This window comes from Cetorhinus maximus, chromosome 11, assembly GCF_964194155.1.
Source record: "Cetorhinus maximus chromosome 11, sCetMax3.hap1.1, whole genome shotgun sequence".
Taxonomy (NCBI): domain Eukaryota; kingdom Metazoa; phylum Chordata; class Chondrichthyes; order Lamniformes; family Cetorhinidae; genus Cetorhinus; species Cetorhinus maximus.
In genome coordinates this window covers 120,134,877-120,151,123 of record NC_135889.1, presented here as the reverse complement: position 1 = coordinate 120,151,123, position 16,247 = coordinate 120,134,877, and the positions used below count along the sequence as shown (strand labels likewise).

Here is a 16,247-nt window from a genome sequence, read left to right as displayed (position 1 = left end):
AGTATGGTTACTTGTTAGGGGGCTATAAACCACTCCCACAAGTGAATTCTTACCTTTACTATTTCTCATCTCTACTCAAACTGATTCTACATCTTGAGTTCCAGAGTTAAGATCATCTCTCTCCATTGTGCCAATGTGATCCTTAATTAACAAAGCTACCCCTCCACCTTTTCCTATCTTCCTGTCCTTCCTAAATGTCATGTACCATTGCATATTCAGGTCCTCGTCTTTGTCATCCTGCAGCCATGTCCCTGTAATGGCTATCAGATCATACATATTTATTTCTATTTGCCCTGTCAGTTCATCTGTTTTGTTATGAATGCTATGTGGATTCAGATACAGAGCCTTTAGTTCTGTCTTTTTTGTAACCTCTAGCCTTATCTGCTGGTGCACTCTTAGATTTGTACACTCTGTCCCATCCTGTCATGCTCTGATCATCATTTTCCTTATTCCTAACTTGCACTTTTGCCTTTTCTTTTCTATTTAATTTATCATATTTTCCAAAACTTGATCCCTTGTCCCCACTATTTAGTTTAAAGCCTCCTCTACTGCCCTAGTTGTGCGACTTGTCAGAACACTCATCCCAGTACAGTTCAGGTGAAGACCGTCTCAATGGTACAGCTCCCACTTTCCTAGGACTGGTGCTAGTGCCCCATGAATCGAAAACAGTTTCTCCCACACCAGTCTTTGAACCATGCATTTAACACTCTAATCTGATTTACCCTATGCCAAATTGCTTGTGGTTCAGCTAGTAATCCAGAGATTATTACCCATGAGGTTCTGCTTTTTAATTTATCCCCTAGCTGCTCATGCTCCCCCAGCAGAACCTCTTTCCTAGTTCTACCTATATCATTGGTACCTACGTGGACCATGACCACTGGATACTCCCCCTCCCACTGCAAATTCCTCTCCAGCCCAGAGTAGATGTCCTGAACCCCGGCACTGGGCAGGTAACACAGCCGTCTGGATTTCTGCATTTGGCTACAGAGAACTGTGTCTGTCCCCCTGACTATTCTGTTCCCAACTACCACTACATTCCTATTAACTCCCCCGCTTGAATGGCTTCCTGTACCATGGTGCCATGGTCGGTTTGTTCATCCACCACTTTCATCCATATGGGTTGCAAGAACCTTAAACCTGTTGGACAACTGCAAAGGCTGAATCTTTTCCACTTCTACCTTCTGGGTCGCCACTGCCTCACTCGCAGTTACACCCTCCTGTCCCTGACCAAATCAGAAGCCTCTTTCCTAAGGGATGTGACTGCCCCCCTGGTACAAAGTGTCCATGTAACTTTCCCCTTTCCTGATGCTTCGTGGTGTCTGCAGCTTGGCCTCCAGCTCAATGACTCTGAGCCGATGCTCCTGAAGCCACAGACGCTTACGTTAGATTTGTGTGCCCTCGATCACCCTGGTGCCCAGGAAAACTCACATTCTGCAGTCGCAACACATCACCTGCCCTGCCATCTTTATTATGTATTAATTAATTTATTCTTAATTTATAATTAATAAACACTGTTGCTCCCAAAAACCTTTACTACTGCTAGTAAACCTTACTACAATTAATAAAACTTTACAATTATGAATAAATTACACGAGTTTTAAAAATATACAAGCAAAATATTCACCAACCAATCACTTATCTGTTTTTCTGTGATTTCACATTTTGATTTCTCTCAGAATGAGGCCTTTTCACTCTGGAGCCACAGACTGGACTGGATTAGATAGCTCTTCTAGATAGTGGTTACTGACTCTGGGTCCTCTTTTCACTTGCTATTTTAGGTAGTTTTTTTTTATTTTGAAAAAATACTTTATTCATAAAATATCTGGAAGAACATTACAAAACATTTCTAAATCGCCATCACAAAAAGTGCAATCAGATTCAACTTTTACACATGGATCACGAGGTGCTTCAATACAATCTATTAATATTATAATCATTTCAATATGGTCATTACTGACAATCAGACAGTGCAATGATATTGGAGTTATCAACATACATCATGTTGCACTCTGAGGTGCTTCAATACAATTATAATACAATTAATATTCATTGCATACATTCATTGTGAGCTGGACAGCCCGAGGGGGTCTATACAATTCCCAGCCCCTCAATGCACTATGGCAGAAAGGTCTTAGACAGCAACCTTTCCCCATTGGGCCTTTGTGACGGCTGCCCCAAGCTTTAGTGCGTCCCTAGCACGTAGTCCTGGACCTTGGAATATGCCAGTCTGTAACACTTGGTCGGGGACAACTCTTTGCACTGGAAGACCAACAAGTTTCGGGCAGACCAAAGAGCGTCTTTCACCGAGTTGATGATCCTCCAGCTGCAGTTGATGTTTGTCTCGGTGTGTGTCCCTGGGAGCAGCCTGTAGAGCACAGAGTCCTGTGTCACAGAACTGCTCGGGATGAACCTCAACAGAAACCACTGCATCTCTCTCCAGACCTTCTTTGCAAAGGCACAATCCACAAGGAGGTGAACCATGGTCTCATCCTCACCACAGCCACCTCGAGGGCAACGTGCAGAGGGGGTGAGACTGCTGGCGTGTTGGAAAGATCTGACAAGGAGGGCCTTTCTCACCACCAGCCAAGCTACATCTTGGTGCTTATTGGAAAGTTCTGGCGATGAGGCATTCTACCAAATGACTTTGACAGTCTGCTCGGGAAACCATCCGACAGGATCCACCATCTCCGTTTCCTGCAGGGCCTCTAAGATGTTACGTGCCGACCACTGCCTGATGGACTTGTGGTCAAAGGTGTTCCTCTGCATAAATTTTTTCACGAGGGACAGGTGGAACGGCACGGTCCAACTACTTGGAGCGCTCCCCGGCAGCGTGGCCAAACCCATCCTTCACAACACTGGGGACAGGTAGAACCTCAGCATGTAGTGACAATTGGTGTTCGCAGACCAAGGGTCTACGCACAGCTTGATGCAGCCGCACAGGCTATTTTAGGTAGTGGTTGCTGACTCTGGGTCCTCTTTTCACCCACTCTTCTAGGTGGTGGTTACTGACTCTGGGTCCTCTCTTCAACCCTCTTCTAGATGATGGTTACTGATTCCGGGTCCTCTTTTCACCCACTCTTCTATCTGTTGGTTACTGACTCTGCCTCCTCCTTTCAACAGCTCCAAGAGCAATGGCAGGATTGCCATCAGGCAGGGTATAAAACAGGAATTCCCCCTGATCCCATGATTTACTCATTCAGAACATTAGAACATTTAAATTGTTCCAATTTCCTTGGAGCAGTCTCAACATAGTTTCTGGTGAGTGTATGGATACAGCACCGAACAGTCCATAATTCACCACATTAGCAATCCCCTCGGGGACAGCCAGCAGCAGGCTAATTGAGATGTCACCTTGCTGTATTCGAGAGCTTCTCTCTGAGGTTGGGGATTAGAGCACGTTGTTCAGGCAGGGTGGGGGAAATTTTATTCTGTGTCTAACCCATGTTGTAAGTTAATGAGAGTGCTTGATGTTGACTAAAATAAGAAAAATTGGGAAAGCCATCTTATAACCTTGACAGGCACCAAATTTTGCCAAACAATTGAAAGTGGATTAAAGTACAGTAGCCAGAATTGCTTGAGGTATGTTTGTCCCTGCACAGACACTCCCGCCAATCAAGGAACGGACGGAAACATGGGAAGGTCAACATGATGGAAAATCAGTCCCTGGAATGTGGCTGAAACCGACGCCAACTAAACCATTCCTGCTGCACCTAGGAGTCACCGCCAGATCCCACTCCATGGAGGAATACCACAAGAACTTTCCAAATGAGGTTCCTAAGCACTACATTATGAGGTAAGGAGTATCTATGGGTAGCCACGGGAAATGCGTGTCGGGTCGTCAACTCTGGTTGGACGTATTCCTGGAGGCTTCATCAGATGATCTCCCACCTCTAACCTCCTCTCCCCCATGCCCCCACCATTAGTCACCCGACCCACCCATCCTCACCGTGCGCTCTCTTCTCAAGATGAATCAGAAAGCGGACGAACTCTTCTGCTGGAAATTCACAGACCTGAAATGTTAACTCTGTTTCTGTCTCCACAGATTCTGCCAAATTGATAAGTATTTGCAATATTTTCTGTTTTTATTTCAGATTTCCAGCATCTGCAGTTTTTCAACAGACTTATTGGCTGTTAGGATAATTCTTGAGTCCCGGTCAAACTGATTTTTTTCATCATTGTTAATATTTTTATAACTAATAATCTAAAATATTCAAAGGAAATTGGGGGAAAACATTATTTTTTTAGTGCCTTGATGATTTTTATCCCCGGTTTGTTCGTAACAGTGTCCTGGAGATTAACCTTCATTTTTGCATATTCCAGGTCAATCTTGGAGGATTAGCAATCCAATCTTCATGGCAGTGAAATATGCAAACCTGGTATAGTAGGAATAGCACATTTGCTTCATTAACGATACTAGAACACAAACCTGATCAGCATTACAACAAAACACTGAATTAAATGCACTCTGTATCTGCAAGCCCACCTTTGGTTCCACCATCATTCATTCGTCACTCTTGGATTTGCTACCTCCTCTGACCATGTGAAACTCCTACCACTTCTCCATTGCAAAAGCTCCTGGCTTACTTACCTATTTTCCCGCACCCCCAACCAACAGCCCATAGTTCCCTCAAAACTCTAAGCAGCGTTCCCGTGGTTCATGGTAAACCTGGAAAAATTCATGGAATTTGTAAATTACTTTTACGGGCCTGGCAAAGTCATGGAAATTTCCAAAGAAAGGCCAAAAGATGGAATCGTCCCAGATTTGCACTAAGTGCAGTAGCGGATGAGAAAAAGGACATTTTACCTGCCAGCCGCAATGGCAGCTTTTCGTGCCGTATCACCCCCATCCCGCCTTATTAATTATGCATTCCTGGGAAACACGTCATTTTGATGGTGGGCGGGTTCTCATTCACCCGCCACGCCATCACCTCAACGTTTCATCACGCTGGGCGCCATATTTAAAGTGCTTCCGCACGCACACTTCTCAGTGCTTCCAGCCCAGGACCGTTGCAAAGAAGACATGGCACTGAAAGGCAAGAAGACTGCAGCAACCCGGGTTAATTACGCGACCCTCAAGCGCCTTTTCGACACAGTGGAGGCTCGCAGTAATGTCCTCTACTCCCGCTCTGGCCACAGGATGGGCAGCAACATCACTAATCCAGCATGGGAGGCGCTGGCAGTGGTGGTCAGCGCCAATGCCTGCAAAAGAGGACACCTACCCAGTGCCGACAAAGTATGAATGATCTGCTCCATTCCACCAGGGTCAGTCACTCTACTCATACTCTCAACTCATACACTCACAAACCCATCACACATCCACGGGGATCTCACTCACTGCCAGTTCAAGGGACATCACCATTCACTCTCATTCACATCTTCATTGTCCTCATCCTGTTATGGGATCACTCACCACCCACACATGCCCGGCATACTTATCATCTGACCTGGCAGGCGTCCTGCTTACACTCTCTCCATCTCTATTCATGCAGGACAAGCTGGCACACAACAAGAGGGAGGGATTGCAGACTGGTGGGGGAATGCCTGAAATCAAGGCCCTCACGAACTTTGAAAACAGCCATCCAGTTGGCTGGTGAGGATCTGGACCGTTCCTGTGCTGACGGTGAGGTTGTTGGTGCTCTACCAAGTGAGAACCCAGCAGTGCAACATCCATCAGACAACCATGCCGTGAGTGATGTGTCCTGTTCCGCAGCCCCTGCCGTGCACTAATTATCTCCCCTTGCTTTCGCAAGCACAAATGCCAAACAGCCAACGGAGTCCATGACCCAGGGCCTCCAATCAAGCCCCAAAGAAACCTCTGAAGGGGAATCTGAAGGCACCTTCATTGAAGATCCATCACAGTGTTCACCCCACCCTCCACCAGCGCAGAGACACACACCTCGGTGGGACCTAACTTTACAGTAGCTTCAGGATCACAATCTGGTGATCACATCACACTGTCTGATCCACAGCAGACGGCAGCAGGGACTTCTCCGGTCTCCGGCACTCGGAGGACTGCTTGAAGCTGGAAATCTGCTGAGTCTGTTTCAGATGACAAGCCTCTGGACTTGGTCATACCTCAGTTGCTGGAGCTGCAAAGGCAAGCTCAGGAACCTCAGGAAGGGATGTCCACTGCACTCCTCAGATTGCAAGGCACGATGGAGGAGTTTAGGCTGAAGTGATAGTGCCGGCATGCTAACGCACCAAGGTCAACACTGGTAGGATGGCGGCCGTCATGGAGACCTTGGTCCAGGACATCGCTCCTGCACTGCTGCGCAGGCTGAACCCCATTGCTGACACCATAGTTGGCCTCCAACAGTGTGCACACAGCATCTCGATCTCACTCCAGCTACCTATTCTCTCAAGGAGTCAGCCAGGGGCCCTCGGGCACCTCTAGGGAGGAGGATTAGCAGGTGCACACCCCGGGGCCATCCACCCAGGTGACTCCGGGAGCGTCCGTCCATCCGAATCCCCTCTTTCTGTTACCCCAGCAGTTCCAGCTCCACAGGCCAAGGCAGGTGCCACTGCCACACAGCAGGCTGGGGCCCTCCAGGGCTCAGCCCTCCAGAGGACGCCCGCCAAGGTCATCACACTCAGGGCTTAGCAGTCAGGAGGCTGCCTCCATCTCCACTGCGGATATCCGGGGAGCACCAAGACTTAGCGCCAGGGTTAGGAAGGTTTTGTGGTTGCACAGCTTGGGCATGGGTGTTAATCACTTGTACATAATGTTCAGATGTGAAACCTTGGTTCCTGCACAAGATAAAGGAGGCGTCTCAATCCAGGGCCTCTTCCCTTTGCTTTGTGCAGCCTTCAGACCAAAGTAATAGTCCGGCCTCTCACTCCCTGGACACATTACTGATGCCTGCACCTCGATGGTGCTTGTCATTGCTGCCAGAATGTCATGGACAGGCGTCACAGAGTTCCATCTTTCTCTCTGTGTGCTCTCAGCACCTTTAAGGTGGGGCTGGCCCCCATCTTGTCAGCATCTGTGACCAGTGATGTTGTGCTCCCGAAGGGACCTGGTGATTTAAAGTCTCACAGCTGCGTCTCCATGCCATGACCCTGATCAAGAGCGCAAGCGAGCTGCCCTTGGCCAGGAACCAGACATTCACAGAGGCTATGTGGAGATCTATGAAGTGTCCTGACTGCATGTCGTCATCATCCTCCTGGAATTGAGAGGCTATTAGGGCCTCCGCTGTATCTCCATGACAGGAGCCTTATCACAGAGGGTATGTGTACTGCCATAAGCCAGACTGGAGTCAAACGTAGACAGATTCAACGTAAGGATCTATGGTGTCTCCTCACTGCATGTTGTCATCATCCTGCACAAATCTTGCCGCTATGAGGGCCTCCCAAGCGCGCCTGCCTCGTCTCGCCAGTGCAAGGACCTCATCGCCATCATCGTCACCTTCGAGGACCTCCTCACCCTCAGTCCCATTTGATGGGAACCTCCAGCTCCTCCATCTCCTCCTCAGCCAGCTCCTCTCCCCATTGCAGTGCCAGGTTGTAAAGGGCACAGCAGGTGATGACGATGTGTGACACCCTCTGTGGACTATATTGCAGTGCTCCACCAGGTACCAGAATCTCATATTCAGCATCCCGATGGTCTGCTCCAAGGTGCGAGTTGCAGCATGAGCCTCATTACACTTTTGCTCTGCTGCAGTCTGAGGCTGCCGCATGGGCGTCATCAGCCACTTCCACGTCCCCTGTAAGTAGCCCTTGTCCCCTAGGAGCCATCCCTGCAGCTTCTGTGGATCCTGGAAGACGTCGGGGATCTGTGACCGACTGAGAATGTAGGAGTCATGGATGCTCCCTGGAAACCATGTGCAGACCTGCAGGATGGTGGCCGCACATCAACTGCACATTCAGTGAATGAAAGCCCTTGTGGTTGACATAGGTGACCGTGTGTTGCGACGGAGATCTGAGCACCATGTGAGTGCAGCCGACGGCACCCTGCACCTGTGGGAAATTTAAGATCTTTGGAAATCCAATCAGTCTTGCATCTTGGCTTTCCTGGTCCCAAACGAAATGCACAAAGTTGTGTGCACTTGCGAAGATGGCATCCATGACCTCATGGATGCTTTTGTGGGTGGAGGCTTGTGATATCCCACAGAGATCACCTGTGGAGCCCTGAAAGGAGCCATGGGTGCAAAATTTGAGTGCAGTCACTTTCACGGCCACAGGCAGTGGATGCCCTTCAGGCCCCCATGGTGCCAAATCCTGCAGTAACTGGTAGATGTGACCCGACCAATTCCCTAGACATGCACAGTCTTCAGCAACACTGGTTCTCGGTCATCTGCAGGAACGAAAAGTGGCATCTATAGACCCTGGGTTTAGTTAGGCACTAACCATTAACTGCTCTCCGTGGCTCTTCAGTGGTGTGTGTGGGAGCCCCAACCTCCCCTTCTCCCTGAGGGTGCTGCTCCTCCCTCTGTGCAGTCAGGCTCCTCTATCGCCCTCTTCTCCTTTGTCTCTGCTCTCTGTATGCCACAAGGCATACAGCTAGCTCACCAGGCTCCATGATCCTGAGGTACTCCTCCTGCAGGATGAAAGAGAGAGATGCGTGGGTTACCTCTCTTGGTTAAGTCTGAAGGCCCGTTACCATATCCTGGAGAGCGCTGGGCAACACTTGGATGGCCGGAGTTTAGTGCGCTGCACGGCTGCCCGAAATCCCTCCCTCCTCTGCCCCGCTCCACCTGACTGATTGGCCACTTGTCAACCAATCAGCACTCTCTTTTCATGAAGAATAATTTGCTGTTCCCTTTACATTTGGTATTCTTGCAAATTGTCCTGATGAGTGACGGATGAAAAGCTTCCACAGCGTGTCTCTTTTTTCAGCAATACTCAAGTTCTTTATGTATTTGAAAAACAAGGTCATAAAATATTTTGATTTATTTGTGGAAAAGCCATGGAATTTTATTTTAGGAAAGGTACAGGAACCCTGGCTTAGTTTATCCAAGATTTTGCTCCCATGTCCGAGGAGAACCTGTCTACATTTGAGCCTAGGGTCTACTGAGGTCGTAGGTTGAATTTATGAAAGCCCTGGTTTAGATCAGCCCTCTTATAAAGGAGGCCAATCACAATAATTACCTACGCTACGTCGGGTGGTGTGGGAGGGTGATGGTGGGGGTTATCAGTAATTCCCCCATGTGGGTATGCACAGTGGATTTCCATTCCCCCTCACCTAGCAGGCGCTCTAGGTGTGTTCAAACTGGCGAAGGAGCCTGCCAAAGAAATGCAAGTTGCTGGACTCCACCCTGACTCCCGTGGGTTGGAGAGTGGAGGTCAGTAGACTCCACTCAGCCCCAGTCTTCCTCCTGTGATCCACAGGAATTGAAAACTGAAACTTGATGTTCACTAATCATTACTTTCTGATTTTCCTGGCCTTGTTTATTACTGTATTAAACCACAATGGCACTCTCAGCCTTGGCTTTTCACCTTGGTTTCACAATAAAGGGAATAGCTGAAGGTAGTGGTTGCATAATTCCCAAATCAACTCCTCTTGTCTGGTAATACTCTCATCTTCTTTGCAATGTCACAATCAAAGCCTCTCCATAGCTAACTGCTATCTTGCAGCCCAATTCTTTAGCTACCTATCTGTAACTCAGCCCTGTTTTCTCTTTAACTACCTGTAATCTCAGGCCTGGTAGCCATATACTGATGCCATTTAGCTCCATGGCCGGTCCTAAGTTTTGTAAAATACCTATGCTATAATTCTACCCTTTTACACTCCTCGCCAATGTTTATCCAAGAGGCAAAACGCTGTGAGGCTTCACTGCCCTGTTTCTATGTTTACAAATGGAGAATTTATGCCCTCACACCTGTACCTGAAAATCAGACAGTATCATGGTTGCTGTGTCAACAACCTGAGGACGTGGCCAAGTCAATGTCAGCAAATCCAGGTTGCTTCAGGAATTGTGTGGATCCATTTATGCTTGTGCTATCTCCACTCCGTCATAGAGCCATGCTCAGCAGGGGCAGTCCCATTTCATGTAAGGGTAAAATCAATGCTCGCTCACCAAACCCACAGGCAAGAATTAGGGCAACAATAATGGTACTAGCATGGATAGAAGATTGGGTGTCTGGCAGGAGGCAGAGAGTGGGGATAAGGGGGTCCTTCTCAGGATGGCGGCCGGTGACTAGTGGAGTTCCGCAGGGGTCAGTGTTGGGACCACAACTTTTCACTTTATACATTAATGATCTAGATGAAGGAACTGATTTTATATTTATAAAATTTATAAATAAATTCAGAAATCTGGAGTGCAAAGTGACTTGGGAGTCCTAGTGCAGGATTCTCTTAAGGTTAACTTGCAGGTTGAGTCGGTAGTTAGGAAGGCAAATGCAATGTTGGCATTTATTTCCAGAGGACTAGAATATAAAAGCAGGGATGAGCTGCTGAGGCTTTATAAGGCTCTGGTCAGACCACATTTAGAATATTGTGAGCAATTTTGGACCCTGTATCTCAGGAAGGATGTGCTGGCCCTGGAGAGAGTCCAGAGGAGGTTCACGAGAACAATCCCAGGAATGAAAGGCTTAACATATGAGGAACGTTTGAGGACTCTGGGTCTGTACTCAATGGAGTTTAGAAGGTTGAGGGGGGTACTGATTGAAACTTACAGAATACTGAAAGGCTTGGAAAGAGTGGTCGTGGGGAAGATGTTTCCATTAGTAGGAGAGACTAGGACCCGAGGGCATAGCCTCAGAGTAAAGGGAAGACCTTTTAGAACAGAGATGAGGAGAAACTTCTTTAGCCAGAGAGTGGTGAATCTATGGAATTCATTGCCACGGAAGGCTGTGGAGGCCAGGTCATTGAGTGTATTTAAGACCGAGATAGATAGGTTCTTGACTGGTAGGGGGATCAAAGGTTACAGGGAGAAGGCGGGAGAATGGGGTTGAGAAACTTATCAGCCATAACTGAATGGCGGAGCAGACTCGATGGGCAAATGGCCTAATTTCTGCTCCTATGTCTTATGGTCTTATAGTCTAATAGGGTTACTAACCATTGCAGGATTTCCCTGGACTCTCCAGATTAATCTCCTGCACATTGCCGTGAGCAAAACTGGGAGAAAAATAAATAGGGCAGTAAAAATTATTTATTCAGAAAATGAGAACTGAGGCTGTTTGATTGACAGCCAAGTCTGTTCGCTTTCCACATGGGAAAGGCGATGTGGTGTTACGATGGACCTGTTACTAGGTGAGGGGATGGATTGTCATCTGATGGCATCTCCCAGCATTCCTCCAACTGGAATTGCCGACTGTAGCCACATCATAACAGTGCCAATTATCAGACCTGTGCTCACGTTTATGGAATTTACCTGTCATGAATACCAGCTCGCTGAATAAATGCTACAGAAGACAGATTGCAGTTTTTCCTGTAATGACATTGCATTCTCAATTGGCAGAAACCTGATTTCCGAACCGCTCTCGGCTATCTCGCAACCTGGAGGCAGTGGGAAAATTTGGGGCAAGTGGGAGAACAATTCAGCTGATCCCCTCTTGTCTGCCTCACAAGAAGACATGAAGCTTGTGACTGACATCCTCACAACAGTCCTCAGGTAATTGGGAATGTTTTATCACATAGGCTTTAGGGCTGTGTTTCCATTAATTTTCGTAGAGCCAGGCAATGAGGCTATTTGGCCCCCTTCCTCTCCCATTTCTTCCTTCCAACAATTTTACGCAGTAGAAGGCCAAGCTTGGTGATGTCTAATCACTAGAATAATAGCCATAGTCAAAGCTCAGAAATACACAATAGCTATTTTAGGCCAGAGTTTCCAGAGAAGTTCTGCCAGTAGATTTTTACCTGAGCAAACATTCAAAGCCTTCAAAAGAAAATTGGTGGGAAAAAGATACACTAGGGGTAACTTTAAGACCCCCAGAAAATGTGTGGACTGGAGTTAAACCCAACAAGCCAACCCCCACTTCAACCTGCCGAATTTTTGCTTTAACGGAGGTTGGATGGGAGGTGGTGGATCAACCTGCTTCCAAGAGGCATGTGTGCCTTATACTTAACCTTTCTTTCAGGTTCCATGTTTTACCACATGTTTGAAACTGACAGCTAAAGGGAGGCAGAGAATAACAAGTGTTTTTACAGCACTGCTGTGGGCTAGGGGGAGCAGGAGTGCTTCCTTCTGGCCCCCAAGCTAATCTGCCTGAATTTGATCCCACCAGAGCTAAGGATTAGCACCCTCCCTGCCCAAAGATCTAATCTACGCTTCCACTAATGCAGCTGCAAGCTCCTTACTTGCTCCTGGCCTGTGACCTCCTCTGGAGCATTCCCTGCCCAACTGGGAGCCAAATCTGCCAATCAGGCTGGATTCCCTGGCTGGAGACCTGCTTGAACAAAAAGATGTACTCTGTGGAGTCAAAACTGGGAGACTTCCAGAGTTTCTGACTAATACTGCTCCCTGACCACTCACAAAACCCGTCCCAATGAATGTTGGAGCCATTAGTGTAGATTTTGCTGGAGTAGAGTGGTGCAAATCGCCCAGCAACTTCTGCCAATCTGTAATTTACAGGGAATCTCCTCCTTGTAACAATTTACTGGATAATTCATAAATTAATAATAGCGAGCACCATACCAACACACTCCTTGCTGGTCCCCCACATTCTGCCTTCCATAAACTTGTGATCATCCAAAGCTCTACTGCCCATATATTAACTTGCAGCAAATCCTGTTCACTTAACTCTATGCTCACTAATCTATTACACTGGCTCCTGGTCAAGTAATGATTGACTTTAAAATTTTCACTATGGTTTTCAAATCCCTTTATGGCCTCACTGTTCCCTACCTCTGTATTGTCCTCCAGCCCCACAACCTGCTGAAATATTCCTGCTCACCTATTACTGGCTTCTTGAGTGTCCTCAATTTTACTTGCTCCCTCATTGGTGACAGGCTGAGCACTAAGCTCTGGAATTCCCTCCCTAAACCTCTCTGCCTCTTATCTCTCTTACCTCCTTTAAGATGCTCCTTAAAATCTACGAAGCTTCCAGTCATCTGACCTAATATCTCCTTATGTGACTCGCTGTGATATTTTGTTTTATAATCCTCCTGTGATGCTCCTTGAGGTGTTTTATTATGTTAAAGTTGCTATATAAATAAAATTGTTATTTTGGCAAGCAAATCCTGGGTCAATAAATATTGAGAGTCCAAAACTCAACTAGTGAAACCGCTAGTTTATTGTCGTTGTTGTATTTCACAACATGTTTAAGAGCTAAATAAAACCTGTTGGCTCTTTTTTCTTGTTTTATCTAAGGTGTCTGCAGGAAGACATTCACTTTCAACGTGTACTTGTTGAAGCAACTACTGAACCCATCCCTTATTACAGGCAGTTCTGGAGTGAGGAAGGTGAGGAATTGGCCATGAGGGACAGTGAGCTTCCCAATGTTAAGGACGCAGACTCTGGTGGGGGCCAGGAGTCAGACAATATCCAACCCATAGAAACCAAAGGAGAGGTGCCCTCAATTGTACCAGTGACCACAGATACTAGTCAGGGCCAGATACCAGACTACACTCAACCAACAGAAACCGAAGAATTGACCTTGACTGTAACAATGAATGGAGAGCCTGGTCCGGATCAGGAAGTGGACAATAACCAATGGATGGAAGCTGAAGCAGAAGAGGCCTCGACTGGACCAGAGAGCTCAGATGATGGTCAGAGCCAGGAACTGGAAAATTCCCAGCAGGTAGAAGCTGAAGAAGAGGTGGCTTCGAATATACAAAGGAGCACAGATGGTGATCAGGGCCAGGAACCCGATGATGCCCAACCAATAGAAGCCGAAGAAGAGGTGAAATCAATTGTATCTGCGACCGTAGACATCAATCAGGGCTTGGACTTGGTCTGTACTGACACGGAGGAAGATAGGCTGACCGAGGAAATGCAAGCATCACTAAGTGCCGTTCGCATGGAAGAGCAGCTCGTGCGGAGGCGGCACCTGAAAACGTGAGTAGTCACTGAGAAGAAGAATCAATGTTTTGCTTGATGAGTACTGGTAAGCCTTTCCCTATCTCTGCAGCCTTCTTGATCCCTATAACATTTTCCGCTGTGGCTCAGAGGGTAGTAGTGCTGCATTTACCATTCGTCATTTGTTGAGAAGGTGGAGGTGCGCCACCTTCTTGAACTGCTGCAGTCAGCGAGGTGGAGCTGTTAGACTAGTTCCAGGGTTTTAACCCAGCGATGTTAAAGGAAAGGCTGATATAGTTCCGAGGCAAATGGTGTGCAACTTGGAATGTTAACTTGGGAGGAGATGATGTTCCTATGGATATGCCACCCTTGTCCTTCCAGTTGGTGAAGGTTGTGGAGTTAGGGAGGTGCTGCCAAAGAAGCCTTGGTGAATTCTTGCAGTGCATCCTACAATTTGCTGGAAGAGGGGTGGGTAAATGTTTAAGATGGTGGATGGGCTCAAACAATAACCAAGCATTCTCTTTCAGATGCCAACAGGCATGCTGTGTATTCCTGATTGACACAGATTCATTCTCTGTGCATTTCTTTTAATAGCAGCTGGTAGAAAAATTTTGCATATTTGACAGAGGCATGCGATAACTCTTATCCCTTCATAATTCCCCCTCCCCCACACTCATCTGTTTGCAGACACCCGGAGTTCTGCGACCTTTTGGAATCGATCCTGGAGAACACACTGCAGAACATACTGATAGAAGCCAGCAGGGGGGAGGTGGTTCTGACAGCTCGACCCAGGGTGATCAGCCTGCCTCCTGTGGTGTCCAGGTAAAGCTCAGACGAAGGTCGGGGGTGAAAATACCCAGGGAGGGATTGGTTGTCACCAGTGTGTGGCCACTCGTGCAATGGGACTCTGTCGTGCCCATGTTACCTGCTTGCCATGTTTCACCAGCACGCTGTTGTCAAAGGCCCTTGTTTGTTGAGCTCCTCTGATGGGTTGTTTGATAAACACACTACGTAATGTGGTATCCTCGGTGGTGGGAGTTATGGGTTTTGGAGGTGGCGCTGAAGAAACTTTGGCGAGAAGGAAATAAAAGGAAGAGGGATGACCTGACAAGAGGTTTTTTTAAAACTTCAAAGGGGTTATATAGTGTAGACTTAGAGAAGATGTTCGTGTTAGGCAATTCTTAGTTAGGATAATTTTTGGTAATCACTAATAAATCGAGTAAAGATTTCAGGAGAAACTTTACAGACAGAATGGTTACAATGTATACCTTGTACCACATAGAGTGCCTTAGGTGACTAGAATAGATGCATTTCAGGGAAAGCTGGAAAAACACATAGGGAAAGAGAGTTATGCTAATATATTTAGATGAGTAAGGATGGGAGGATTGGCATGGCTTCTGTGCGGTACATTCTGTATAATGCTATGTAAAGCATGTATAATTTCTTTCTTTTTTTTATTTGTTCATGGGATGTGGGTGTTGCTGGCAAGGCCAGCATTTATTGACCTTCTCTAATTGCCCTTGAGATGGTGGTGTTAAGCCATATTCCTTAACCACTGGAGTCTGTGTGGTGAAAGTACTCCATAGTACTGCTAGGTAGGGGGTTTCAGGATCTTTACCAAGTGATGATGAAGGGATCGCAATATATTTCCAAATCAGTGTGTAATTTGGAGGTGATCTTGCAGGTTGCCTTGTGCCAACTGCCTTTGTCCTTCTCAGTGGTAGAGGTCGTGAGTTTAGGAATTGGAACTACGCAAAGCACTCATACTGATATTCATTAACCCATGTCATGCTGTGCAACACAATGACTGTGATACTTTCAGCGACGTTCAGAGCTTAAGAAACTGGTAGTTGATATGAGACTCCATCTTTGGCATAGATGTGAAGGCAGAAATCTACTATTCATGGGCAGTGGAAACTCAACATTTTGCATTGTGGATAAACAGTCATGGAGATTGCGAAAAAGCAGGATCTTAATATCAGTATTTTGTAAAAGTTAAAAACTATCATGGAGCTAAATGGCATGAGAACAGGACTGTAATACAGATGAGTTGAGAGAGAACAGGACTGAAGTACAGGAAGAGAAACAGGACACTATGTCCTTGCAAATCGCAGTGCCTCTTCCAAATGGGGTTCGACAAGGAGAAGTACTGATTCATCAGCTGAGGGAGGGCAATAGGTGGTAATCAGCAGGAACTTTCCTTGCCCATGTTTGACCTGATGCCATTGAGACTTCATGGGGTCTGGAGTCAATGCTGAGGATTCCCAGGGCAATTCCCTCCCTTCTTTATACACTGGACTAGTAATCCAGAGGTCTGACTAATCCTCTGGGGACACTGAGGTGGCGGCA

The 16,247-nt window shown here is 47.0% G+C and overlaps 2 protein-coding genes across 2 annotated transcripts in view; one reads left to right on the top strand and one right to left on the bottom strand.

The window, feature by feature from the left end:
• LOC144686882 (tubulin alpha-1D chain) overlaps positions 1-16,247 on the bottom strand; it is a 917,839-nt gene that overhangs the window by 638,024 nt on the left and 263,568 nt on the right. The window lies entirely within an intron of this gene.
• cfap65 (cilia and flagella associated protein 65) overlaps positions 1-16,247 on the top strand; it is a 152,032-nt gene that overhangs the window by 122,811 nt on the left and 12,974 nt on the right. The window contains exons 28-31 of the mRNA XM_078552783.1: positions 3,600-3,793; positions 11,400-11,552; positions 13,251-13,937; positions 14,586-14,720. Of these exons, the coding sequence (XP_078408909.1) occupies positions 3,600-3,793; positions 11,400-11,552; positions 13,251-13,937; positions 14,586-14,720 (1,169 nt within the window). The remainder of the gene's footprint in view (positions 1-3,599; positions 3,794-11,399; positions 11,553-13,250; positions 13,938-14,585; positions 14,721-16,247) is intronic.